We start from the raw sequence: 14,466 nt of genomic DNA on the forward strand, positions 1-14,466 counted from the left end.
CCCCCTATACCGTTATTATAATAATATTAATGGTACGGTGAGAACTGAAGAGACGTGTCGGCGCGGATAGAAAGAAACAAAAGCCGAGCCTCACTGGGGACGGGATCGTGCTTCGCGGAGTGGTGGAGGTGTTCGGCATTAATCCGTGACATCGTTCGTCCGGGTGGACGCACCGTTAAAATAATATAAATTGTTAATGAAATAATAATTCATGGTATTCGCCTTTTATCAAGATTACATTATAATCCTGGCGTGTGTGGTGGAAATTAATTTGACCCCGCAAAATAACCAGAAAATAATGTTATAATACAATTTAACGAACAATCACAACCATAGGGACCGACTTATTTTGTTCCGAACGACAATCACCCTATGTATATAAGTTGATAATCAGATGACGCTTAGGGTCATATCGTTCCGCTCTAAAATATTAATTAGAATTAAAGATACCTGCAACGGAGACAAATACGACGATGCAAGTTTATCTACCTATCTAAAGTCGTACAAACATTGTGTATTATAATTTATGGACTTCGTCACGAGAACATGGCCGCATCGCTATGGTGTAAAAAATAATAACCGTATCTTCGGTGCCGCATACAAGCCGTGATTATAAAAACTAAACAAGATAGATTTATCCCGATCTCGTCCTGCCGGTGGATTCAGAAGTGTGAAAAGTGTACCCGTATAGGTGGGTGATTCTTCAAACTATATGACGCTACAAACATTTTCAATACAAAGTCGTGATTTCTACCAACAAACAAAAAAAAACCCAAACAAAATTAATCAATATTCATAATTTTGTCAATATTAGTTGGTACATAATATCATACATGTTAATATATTTTATCTACTCATATTAATTATTTGTTACTTACTGCCGTGACTCTTAATTTTTAATAAATTAAATTATAAATTAATAAATGTGATGTATTCCCACGTAGTTTAAAAAAAAAACAATATTTCAAACCTATAACTTGGTGTAGTGCACAATTTGTTGTCGACATATTGTAATTTTTTTCTTCGTAACTCGGCCCAAGAGGGGGGAAGACGATCGCCCTCCTCCTTGTCATTGCCACTGTCTCGTCCTCCGGCTGCCGGCTTCATCGGCCCAATACACGTATCGAGTCCGTCTATATGACCACGACTGTTTGTACAAAATACAAACGTTACGATATTATGGACTTTCACTCTGCAGTCTCGGCAGGCTTTTCATACTTGTCGTCGTCTACCGGTCTTTCGTTTTCTCTGACACGACCATAATGTTTTGATGTTTTAAAATACTATCCTCATTCCTCACCAATATATCGCAGTAATTTCATTTTTTACACACACAACGGCTTCGGCAATTTTCGATTAATTCATTTTTCTATTTTTTACCACAACAGGTGTCGATGCTTAAAAACGGTTCGGCCATCACTTTCCACAAAAAAGTGTGCCCCGACTGTCACACAGTACCCAAGTTCAAGGAATGGGCCAGCGCCAAGCCCAAACCTGGGGTCAGCGTGTTCCACACGGGAAAGCGGACCGGGTACCATCTGCACTGGGAGCCGATATTTATCGGCACACACAACGATCCGTTGTACGACGAGAGACTGAGCTGGGAGGGTAAAATGGACAAAATGACTCAGGTATGTGAGCGTGTATACAAATCGTCATGACCAATAATAATGAAAATTATTATAATTTATAGTAATGAGTTTTTATGTGTCAATGCGTATTTTTTTTTTTAATTGCCTAACCTGAAACGAATCTGATTAAATATGTCAACGTTTTGAAATAGGTAGATTCGATAGTTGTTTCTTTTTATTCGAGTAAACATATTACATATGTATAATATAATTTAATTTAAGTTACATACTCCTGGTTGTTCCATATATTTTTATAATCGGGATAAATGTATGACTTTCATAATATTTTATACAATACTAAACGTATTTATTATTGTTATTAATGCCATTTCAATTGTTTCACAATAAATCGTTGAAAATTACGAAAGAATACCTTTCATGTTACAATTTGTAAATCTTAAAGAACTTTAAGCCATTTTCCAAATAGTTGTATGTACCTACCTACATCTATAAAAGATTAAACTTATTATAATATCATTATTCATTATGTATATTATATTAGTATATATAATAACGGGTTTATTGGTCCCGATGGACGAGTTCACGAAAATAATAACAATAATCGATCATCGTCCCTTAATAATCATATAAAGTAGGTATGCTAATTGACCATAATAAAAATATAATATCACATTATATCGAGTAATAATTTACCGAATGATTATAATATCAATGCCCTCGGGATCGTATTATTCCGAGTAATACGCGTATTCGTGTACAGCTTTCCTTCCTTCCCATACATTATCGCACCATCATCTCAACCCGTGGTGCGTTCGTGGAAAGCGAGGAATGGAACATGGTTGACGTTAAACATTTCTTTGGCTTACCTATTTGATATCAAAAATAATATAAATAATATAATTGTACACATCTCGTTTTCTTTTTACACGCAACAAATGCCTGTAAATTATTATCATCATTTCGTACGGTCTCTAATAAAATACAATACTTACTACATTCTTGTGAAATAACGCCGTATATGCGTTTTTGACGAGCAAAAAAAAAAAAGGTCATCTGGGCCAAGTGGTACATGACGATTTTGCAAACTTTGCTGGGATTGCCGTCGGTATACTAATATCGTTTTGTCATTTGTGCGCAGGGTTACACGCTTTGCGTGCTCGACTACGAGTTCCACATACTGGACAACGCTTTCCTGACACACAAGCCGGGCATCAAGACCCTGAAAAAGGATCCTGCCCGACAGGTGCTCGCGTCCAAGACGTACAGTCTCATCAAGAAAGTCATACTCCCCGAGCTCAAGGTCCTGTACGGCGTGAAAAAAGGATGCGCCGTGTAGTGTATAACGATTGTATATACACACACACACACACACACATCTATAATATATATATATATAGGGACGCACGGTCGCGCCGAGGACACTCGTGCGCGTTAGGGACCACAGGTCAGTGAAATGTCCGCCAGGACTTGCAATATACTTATTTTTACTTGCATATCATATAGTATAATGAATTATATTACATAATAATAAGACAATTCATAATATCATGTGCAAATTGATTTTTTTTTTTATAGGCATACTCACACCATTTTGATGATTTTGCGCAATTTAAGCACAAAAATGGGTTGGGCATGCTTAATAAATTATATCATACACGTGCAAACAGTACCTGTACTGAAGCACAGGCATGGTTCGACGAGTTTTGTTTTTCTAATCCACGTGTTTGTTTTTCTTTTTCAGATAGACTCATCGACTGATAGATTAAATGTATACGCTTCCTTTATTATTTTCCCCCGGATTTCATTCAACCTTACAATCACGTGGTGGCTGTGCATGCGTGTGTGTATGTGGGTTGGTGTACAGTACTTATTGGGACGAGTGTTTCATTTCCGACAGCGACATAATATGATATTCTATTATACATGTCATCGCCGTGTTATCTCTGGCGTCATTTTTTTTTATATTATCATATATTATATCATAACAGTATCGTGTAAAATAAGTTTATGTACATTTTTTTTAAAATTATTACACAGCCCATATACGTATAAAATAGCGCGATGTACATAATAGTACCTACTGCCTATGTATCGTGTGTGTTCTCGTCGAGAACCAAAAAAATTAAATTGTATTTTTTTTTTTTTTGTTAACGCCTGTACAAAATAGATGCCAATTTTTAGTTTTATACGTGTACATTTGAAGCCTTCAATCAAACAGAATTATTATACTTTTTGAGCACACCACTCGACACGCTAAGCTCTGCATAATATTATTTTTCACTTTTATTCGTCTTCTACTTATATATTATGTTGATTTTTCTATCATACATTTCTTAAACGAGCAATATATTTTCTTTTTTACTATTGTACTTCTTTTATTTTGGTGTTCGGGATATTTTCAAAGGGACAAAAAGGATCGCCTCCAATTGCAAACGTTTAGAAAATTTTCCATTGACATTTTTAGTATCGAACCGTTCACCCTTCGTCCTTCTCTCTCCACCCACACTTAATTCGTCAGAACCCTTTTATTTATTTATTTTTTTTTTTTTAGTCAATTTGAGTATCAAAACGTTTATGCTATTCGATGCGATCATAAGTATTGTTTTAAGTCCTTCTTGTATACAATTATTATTATTATTATACTATCATTAAGTAGTTTGTGATTTAATATTTATGCCATTATATAAAGTTATAATTTGCCAATCAATCGCTGATCTATTATTATATGTATACGTATTGATGATGTCAAATAAATACGTAGGCATATTAAGTTAACCTAATTAGTGTATAAGAAAAATATGTACGATAAATAGTTATTAAATACACAATAATAGTTACAGTCATTATATTATACTTTTATTATTTGTATTATTATTATTATTATTATTATTATTTTATTGCTAGTGTGACTATCGTCAATGCCAGATCAGATTTTGACTATACATATTAGTACACTTACCTATACATTATGATTATAAAAAATATGAATATATATTTTACGAAAAAATCAGTATAACGATATAGAAGATATTATAACGTTTTATTGTGATCTCTCGTATGCTTGTAAGATTATTTTTTATAGACTAATCAATGTTGACAACGACGATATAACCGAATCGATTGCATTTGTAACAATTTTTCATATATATCTACGTACAATATATTTTAGATTTATATAATATATAACTGCATGGTACTTGAATATCGTAACACTAGGTATTAAAAGTAATAACCGTTTGATATTTAAAACAATATGTATTATTATTAATGTTCAATGTCGTACCATTTTATTGTTATCCGAAATAACATGCAGATATATAATATTTTTATCGATAGGAATACTTTTTATAGTTCCAGTCAAAAAAAAAAAAAAACAATTTGCTTGTAAGAATCAATGGCCAATATAATTTAATATACGGACATGATATTTTTAATTTATTTGAAAAGTAATAAAGTTATATACGTTGTAACGTTTGGTGTTTGTCTTTTCTTGCCATTTCATTCCTCAATACGATCTAAATTTAAAAAAATGTCGAAATGCTTTTTCTGAGCATTTTTCGTTCGTGTAATTTAATAATAGGTATTATGTAATATAAGCAATACACTAACTCAATATTATTATGATTTATTTTGTAATATAATAAAAATATACTCGCTACTATATACACGCACTTCTTAACTTACGGCAAGGCCGTGGTCGAACGTGGCTCTTTTTTTAAAAAGATCGTCGAGCTTGTAACCGAAAACCGCAACAGTATATTTTCATTATTATTATGATTATTGATCTTAAGATAAACTTAACTTCTATACTTCGCCATTATAGTTCAACTTTTTATTTTTTTCTACATAATTAATTAAAAACATTTTATATACGAAAGAATATTTTAATATCTCATCAGTCAGTAAATGTTTTACTACAATTAAAGAAAAAAAAAAATCGAAATTTCACTAATAATAACGATTACCTGTTAATGATTTCTTTTAATTCATCGATGCCGTTTCACCTTGTATACCACTTCAGATTTTATGCTACTGTATATGGTTTTCAATATCATTGTAATGCTTTTATCTATTCTAAACAACACGAAAATTAACTTAATATACACTATTAATGACAAGAAACAAAACTTGCTGGTGATTTTTAAAACTCAAAATATATTATTTTTCGCTTAATTTATGCAAATAGTGAAATATGCATAATATTATGCTATATATATATTGATTTAAATCATATAGGTACCTAGTTATTAAATTGTGAACAGTGAACGCTAACTTATTCCGAAAATGGTCTTCTATGAATATATTTTAGGAATAGGTACTTAGATAATATATAAATATGCCCTTCCAACGTTTTGGATAAACCTGACCGGGTTGTTTTTAGTGTACTCGAGACCTGCGTTTTGTGTCAAACATTGTTTTGAATGACATAATGACATAACCTACCTATACCTACCTGCCTATACGTATTCGGTTATTCCGCGCGCTCGCAATGCCTACAACCGGAGTATAATAATAATAATAATAATAATAATAATAATATTTCAAGAATCGGTTCGAGTAATTCTGTAAATAAACCTGACGAAATCGCAAGTGTTTTGAATTCAACAAATCTGGAGTACCCGGGCAGAGGAGTGTCACGGATACCTACCGCGAACGGTACTATGCTTGAACCACTCGAACGAAGCTTTAAAACGAAAAACGTGCGCGCGCGTATAATTGCATGAGTCACGGGGCCAATGCGAGAGCTTTACTTGTATGCGCGAACTTGAATAAAGCGTGGCGCGCCGTGTGTTCAATGGTCGGTGGTCGTGTTCACAATAATTATACAGTCTTGTAAGAGATATTTTTTTAAAAGTATCCAAGCGTTTAGATGCAAATACCGGTTTCGAAAAGTATTTAAAATACGAATTTGAATACCGCTTGAAAATAAAGTATGTGATTACAAATAGGAATAATTTTTCAACAAAAAGACACTTTTTAGATACTTTAAAATACTCACAAATTGTTTGTAATTTATATTCTTCACCTTATAAATCCATTGAACTGATTTTCGTGGTATACGTTCATTTCGTATGAAATATTTTACACCACATAATTTGGTGGTACTTTGAAGTATTCGACTGTTTTATTTTTCAAAGTATTTTATTGTCTGCGGATTATAATAATTAACAATTGACAAACATAATGCACACTAAAGAAATATATGTTTATATACCTATTCTTGATTTATATTTATATTTTACGGGCTCAACATTAAAATATAAAATAACTAAAATCAATTGTTGAAGTATTTGAAAATTAGTTATTGGTTTTAAATTCAGATACTTAGAAAACGTTTATTTACCCAAGTACTTTATAAGTTTAGAACATTGAATTATACTCGTTATATGTTTAAAATATACGATACTTGGTGTCATTTGTATTCGAGATACGTATTCGAACACTGTCTTTCAAAAGTATTCAAAATACTGTAAAATTACTTTTTTGTAGTGTATAAAATATCACAAATGAATTCTTACTTAAAATTATTTAAAGACATTTGAATTAAATAATTTATTAATACATTCTTTAATTGATTCAACATTCAGATACATTACATTGTCAACTAACTTCAGCAAGGTACAAATTAATTTTAGGTATTGTGTCATCTACTTCTTTAATAATATCTTAAAAATTCTTAAAAGCATATCCCTGATATTATTTTAAGACCCATTTTTAAAATTGTAATATACGAAACAAAAATATTGTTCGTTGAAATTGGACGGCAACAATAAAACAAGTATTTAGTAGGTATTCTGAAATAAAATATTTTGAAAGTACTTAAATATCTACAAGTATTCGAATACTTAAAATGACTACTGATCGGTGCTCCATTTCAGTGAGTAATCAACTCGTTTTTATTCTCAAGATATTGTTTTGCCAGCGATAAGTTGTATCAGTCACCGTTTTATTATTGGCCAAATAAATCGGTCTATATTAAACGAAAATCTACAACATTCAGCTTTCGCATGTACTTGAGTAGTTGAGTACTTCACTACTTCGATATGTATAATATCTTGAAGACCAAATTCGTTGACAAGTCTCATTCGCCATATACGTGGTTACATCGGCTTAATGGTAAATTGTTAACACGTCAAACTGGTAGCACGATATTATTTTCAAACGTTTGAGTGCTTGTAATATGAAAAAGCAGATAAATTATGTTATTGCTGTAGGAATAAATTAGATTAAGAATAAAGCTTTTCTACGACTGAAAATATCATTAAATAATGTGGAACCTCACAATATGATGGGTTCACATTAAAGTACCTACCTCGGCCGTTGATAAAGTTCTTGTTCGAAATGTTTTTAATCTTTGAGTTAAACTAACAGTATTATACTGTTTGGATCAGTGGTAATAAGCAGTAATGACTAACGAAAAAATAACCAGATAGAGACAGATTAATAATTGAAGCACAACTCATTGATCGTGAATGCTCAAACCATGTAAAAATACAAATCTTGTAACTTATAAAAAAAAAAAATACAATTTAGGTACTTGAATTGTCCTATGTTGTTTAATGAGGCGCAATACTGCGTAATGACATCCATTAAACAGTTTGCTACCATATATCTATTTTACGTTAAGCATTAAGGTACCGCGTTTAATGGCGATTAAAACCTAACTGAAATAATTATTAAAAAGTAAAACAAACAATATAATTAAGATGACACTGAAAAAATCACTATCACCATTGCTGAAAAAAAGTATAAATTATAGTTGAATAAAAATCCTAACTCTTTGAAACAGCAGGTTTATTGTATGTGTTTATTTACTATTCTTTTTTAGTATCGTAGCTAGGTAGTTCATAAGAAATGTTGATTTTAATTAAATTAAAATCATTATTATTTACAAGCTTAAATTGTAGTAAATACCTACTAATACAAAATGTATTGAACTGTTATTATTGAAATTAAATGTTTAGACTTTTAACAATGATGTTTTACTATATGCTGTACTATACTTTCTCCATACTGTACTTATACAATATTTAAAACATTTAACAATTTTTTTAAATCGAAATGTTAATATTTAAGGAATTAAACGAAAATTTGACTTTTTTATTCCATATTGTGAATCGAAATGTTAATATTTAAGATATTTAAAACATTCTTGGCCGAGCTGATCCAAGTTTTCAACTCCTATAACTTGTAAGTCTAATCAAGATTTTTCCCTAAACTAGCTAATGTGTAGCACAACGTGAGTCTGCGCGGCGCAATGTATAGGCAAAATAGGTGCTTTACTGTTTCGAGAACATTTTAAAATATTTAACTAACTGCATTTTTTGTATACTTTATAATTTATATTATACTGCAGAATGCTTCGTCATGTTAATGCTCGAACATAACCGCCTGCCTACTTAAATGTAATCTCTTCATGCCCAAAACTTTAAAACTTACACAACTATTTGAATACCCAATGGAAATTAATAATTTAGCTTTTTAAGTATTCATATACAAATGGCTGTTACAGATTTTTAAAGTTAGGATGAACCAAGAAAAACTACAAACTACATCATTGTGGCTCTTTAATACAGTAATTTTTCACAAATCTTAATTAGGAAAAATATTACTGATGAAAAATACGTGATGAAAAACTAGCACTGTATATTAAATTATTTTGGTTCATTATTATTTATAATATTATAGTTGGCCTTTTGTTATTTCTAGTGTTGCACGACGATGAGAACCAAATAAAATGGAGTCAAATCATTCAATAGGGCTATTAAAGTCAGAATCTACTTTACATCATTGACGTCCGGCTGGTTTCTGAACTGAAGTTCTGTACAATTTCCCACCAATTATATATATTATTCATTCGAGTTAACAACTAGTTCGCATTGAAACAATTAGATTCAAACACGAGAATTGAATAATACATTTTTGTGTCTTGTATAGTTCATAGTTATCCAACTTTATAGAAACTTAAAGTCGAAAGTTAAAAGAACGAACCATTCAAAACACTAGTTGAAATAATAAGCACAACAAAATGTTTCAATTTAAGCGAAAAGCTGTTTACGTACCCATATGTATTAAAACAGTTATAAATACAATAATTGATTTTATTTATGAAAATGATTTTCTTAGATGTCATCAACTATAATAATGCCGTGAGTTAATTTTGCATGTGAAAGTAAAAATATCTACCTATACTGTTATAACATCATTAGATACATATATATTTCCAAGTTCAAAGCTATAAATTGTTAATTATTTTAATTAGTCAATCAATATAATAATGTTATTTTAAGACTAATGAAATAAGTTAATTATGAACAATTATTTTTATTGAATTAAATATAATAATATTTCGCAATAGAATTTATTCGCCATGAAACCATGATAGGTATATCCCCCCCCCCCCCACACACACACACAATTCTATGCGTACCTATAATATATTATGTGGGTGGTGCAGCTGAAATTGTCTTGTCTCACAGGCAAAAAAGTTTTCGCCGCCACTGCGAGTGAATACCTATACATTTGTAGGCTTCTTCATTTGCACCATCACGTAGGTTCGGCGATATTATTTTTAATGGTGTAATTTGGCTTGGGTGCCAAACCGGCGGACGGGGACGATGCAACTGAACAAACGACCGTTGCATTATTTCACTGCGACTCTTTTTACGGGATTGTTTTATTCTTTTAAATTAAACGAGGCCGAACAAAAAAACGAAAAAAAAATAAAGTTAATCTTTTTTGTATTTCCACCGATCGATTTCCACCGTTGTCGTCGAAAAATGTTCTATTTCATCGAAGCATTTACACACACGATCTGGTAGAGTGCCAAGCCGTTCTTTTTTCCAACTTCCTAAAGTATTTTTGTCCAAAAACCTAGAGAAAAAAGGAAAAAATATATATCAATATTATTATTCTACGGTTCGTGTTTTTTCAGCCACTTTCTGACCACAAAAATAGCTACAGAGCATAATATAGATAATATTATAATATTATACGTATAATATGTATATATAAAATAAAAATGTATATAAAATAAAAATGCGTTAAGAGTAGACGGTGGAAATGGCTCATTCGAATTTCTCCGATCGAAAAGGTAACTGGGTAGGTGGGTAAGAATGTTGATAAAATTGAAAAGATGATTTAAAGACGACGTCGCTCGACGTACGATAAATACAGTTTATCAAAGTTAACTTGTAATACAAATTGAGTAGCATAGGTATTTTTCAAAATTTTGAATCAGCTTTTGCCTTTTGTGTTTTGATATTCAGTTAAAGCGACTTTATTTACCGTCATATTCCATTGTGGACAATATCCACAATATCTACAGCAATTGTAGGTACCCAGTCAAAAGATAAATAATATGCAAGATACATTTGAGAGCATACTCACCACTAGTATTTAGTATTATACTTGAACCATTTTTACAAATTATAAATGTTGCTGGATAAATATTAATTACTAGTATTTTCAAACAAACACAGCCATAGGGGTCTTTCAAACTTATTATCCTGGATCTATTATCTTTAGTGCACAAAGTTAAATAACTGAAAAACCACTCGTTTGAATTTTGAAAACATCATCATTTTTAGGAAAATCATCTGCTAATTAATTTAGTATGGAAAATAGAAGTTCTCGTTTTAACAACAGAAGTTTGTGTACCCACAAGACACTTTTTAAGTAATACAAAAAATCCCAGGAATTTTAAAATATGGTTTCTAGGGAAATCCTATAAAATTCCAAAGAACATCTTTTGAATAACTTCATTATTGGAGAAGAAAATGGGGGAAAGCATGCTTGGTGAATAATTCTGCAAGATAATGTTATATCTCAGACTTAACGAAATATATGTATCTACTTCCAAATCACGATGGGAAGTACCTAAATAGAAATTAGAAACAAAATAATCATTTTTTATTGTATATTCTAGAGTTTGTAGTATCATGAATTTATAATATTATTACTCAATATCCACCTGAACGGTTATATTTTTATTATTATTTAATATCGAAATAGAATAAATACTTATTAAATATTCTTTTGCCGATTTTGTGAATTATCTATCTCGTTTAAGTTTTGCCGGTGTTATAGAGGGAGAGTTTTACATAATTTATGCAAATACAATTATGATTTGAAATATAGTCAAGAGTTGATTAAAAACATGATTTTTTTAAAAAAATCAAAAAACTGTTTTAATCGTTTTAAACATGTTTTTTTAAAATTATTTTTTCAACTGTTTTAAACATGTTTAAAACATGATTTAATCGAGTTTAAAACAAAATAATTTAATTTATTTTCAAAAATAACATTATTTATTTAATATCTTAATTTTTTTAGCTTTAGACCACGAACTAAGATATACCTAAGGACTTAAGTATATCTTAGTTTGTGCTTTAGACTTAAAAATCGTTTTTGATAGTAAATAATAATTGATAACAAAAGACTGATCTATTATCTACATCGTGATAAAGAATAATACAATTTTAATATTTTGGCGGGTTTGCGCCACAATACTTCAAAATATGAAATATATGATACAGGTAATAAAATGATATGATATCAATGAAATATAATTTTGATGTTATTCTTTTGCTTCTGACAAGTGACATTAGCGACAGTGCGAAAGTGCAAAGTATACTGTTAGTAATTTGAATAAGTGAAATTATAATTATAAAATATAAATGTTATAAATTTCAAATTTGTTTATGAAACAAAAAATAATAATAGATAGGAGTTGCCAGTATGAACTTATAAATTATAAGTTATATACACATAAATGATGGTTTTCTGTTTTAAACCACTGTTTTTTTTATGTTGTTTAAATCATTTGTTTTAAACGTTTTAATCAAAACCATGTTTGATTAATTTAGATGTTTAAAACATCTCAACTCTGAAATATACTAAGCATGATGGTGAATCACCCTGTATACAAATGCGTCTGCAATAATTTGTCAAGGGAGGGGACAAAATATTTTTTGTTTTTCAATTTTTATTTCACAAGGTATTTCATAAGTGATAAAGTATCGTTTGTGACATGTTTTCTTTCATATAGGTAGGATATGAAAAAATATTTATAAATTATAATAATATTACGTAGATATAGTTATTGTCAAGAGTACGGTCACACGAAATCCTACTGTAACTACTACTCATCTCGCTGCGTGCGGTGCGGCGACCATCACCAATCGTCCGACTGCACCATTTCTCGTGACACCCCACCTAAATGTGCGCTCTGCCTAGGCAACCATCCAGCCAGCTATAGAGGATGCTCTGTTTATAAAGAAATTCAACGACGCAAGAAACATTCACCAAACAATGTTTTTCTCTCGGATAATTCTAGATTTAAGAAATACAATGTACAAACTAGCCACCCAGAAAATGACGCTCCCTCAAATAATGCTCGGACATATGCGCAGGCTACCTCTGGACAACGCACTACACATCCTTCTCCTTCCTCTGAATCTAACATTAACAATGCAATGACTCTTTTTCTAGAGGAATTTAAATCTTTGATAAATCCACTTATAGCACTACTTACTAAAGTAATCTCCTCGATACTAGATAAAAAAAATGACTAATACCGCTACAAATAAATCTCTACTTGTTTTATTATTCAATGCTAATGGTCTAAAAAATCATTTATCCGAACTCCAGTTAGTACTAAATAATAGACGCATCGATATAGCTTTAATTACAGAAACGCACTGTACCTCATACTCACACGTACATATACCCGGATATAGGCTCCATAAAGCCAATCATCCCGACAATACAGCTCATGGTGGTGTCGCAATTTTTGTTAAATATTCAATCTTATACCAATCTCTTCCAAGCGTCTGCGAAGATATTTTCCAAACATGTGCTATTCAAATTAATGTTAATAATGTTCCAATCACAGTTGCAGCAATTTATTCACCTCCAAAGCATAATGTTTCCTATGAGAACTTTTCAAATTACTTCAACACAATAAACAATAACTTCATCATAGGTGGGGATTATAATGCGAAGCATCAGAGTTGGGGCTGTCGAGTAAACAACCCGCGCGGAAACGTTCTCTTTAATTTTGTAAATACAAGAAAATTCAAGGTGCTTGCGCCTCCAGGACCCACCTATTGGCCGTCATCCCCACACAAAAACCCAGACATATTAGATATTTTTATAACTAAAACCCCTTCAAATGTGCACTATGTTATTGACAATATTCTAGACTTAAATTCTGATCACTCGTAGGTTATTCTCACACTTAACGACTATCCTTCAATTAATACGGAGCCACTAAAATTATTTCACACCACTACTGATCGATACAAATTACATGACCTGGTAAACCAGAACCTTCAACTAAATGTCAGATTGAAATCCAATGACGACATAGATGTAGCTGTAAATAACCTAACGAATGTTATTCAATCAGCAGCCTGGGCGGCCAACACAGATAAAAATGTACATAAAACCAACTCTAATTCGCTGCCGATTAATATCCGTATCCTAATATCAGAAAAGAGAAGAGCTAGAGCCCTCTATCAACGTACCCGATTACCCTCCCACAAACAAACATACAATAACTTAGGAAATCATCTTAAAAAAGTCTTAGCAAAAATCAAAAATCTTAACTAAGAAAATTTCCTGAGTAAATTATCTAAAAATAATAGTAGCCTTTGGAAAGCGTCAAAACAAGCACTACATTTTAAAATAACCACTCCACCTATTAAAAAATCCGATGGGAGTTTCACTGTGTCTGACACAGAGAAAGCAGAACTTTTTAAAAATCACCTCTTTAATGTTTTTCAACCTCACCAAGATATTTTACCTGCCAACTCTGATACGATTCTTAGTGGTCTTGATATGCCTTTACCTCTATCTTCCTCAATTAAAC

The 14,466-nt window shown here is 31.2% G+C and overlaps 1 protein-coding gene across 3 annotated transcripts in view; it reads left to right on the forward strand.

Annotated features, from left to right (window-relative positions):
* Positions 1-4,966, forward strand: part of LOC111036910 (beta-1,4-glucuronyltransferase 1) — a 68,578-nt gene extending 63,612 nt beyond the window's left edge. For 2 of the 3 annotated variants that reach the window (XM_022319192.1, XM_022319193.1), the window contains 3 exons: positions 1,389-1,631; positions 2,731-3,036; positions 3,334-4,966. In XM_022319192.1, the coding sequence (XP_022174884.1) occupies positions 1,389-1,631; positions 2,731-2,928 (441 nt within the window). In that variant the 3' untranslated portion in view covers positions 2,929-3,036; positions 3,334-4,966. The remainder of the gene's footprint in view (positions 1-1,388; positions 1,632-2,730; positions 3,037-3,333) is intronic. The other variant, XM_022319194.1, reaches the window with a different exon arrangement.
* Positions 4,967-14,466: the final 9,500 nt, after the last annotated feature.

Source organism: Myzus persicae, unplaced genomic scaffold (genome assembly GCF_001856785.1).
Source record: "Myzus persicae strain clone G006 unplaced genomic scaffold, MPER_G0061.0, whole genome shotgun sequence".
NCBI lineage: Eukaryota > Metazoa > Arthropoda > Insecta > Hemiptera > Aphididae > Myzus > Myzus persicae.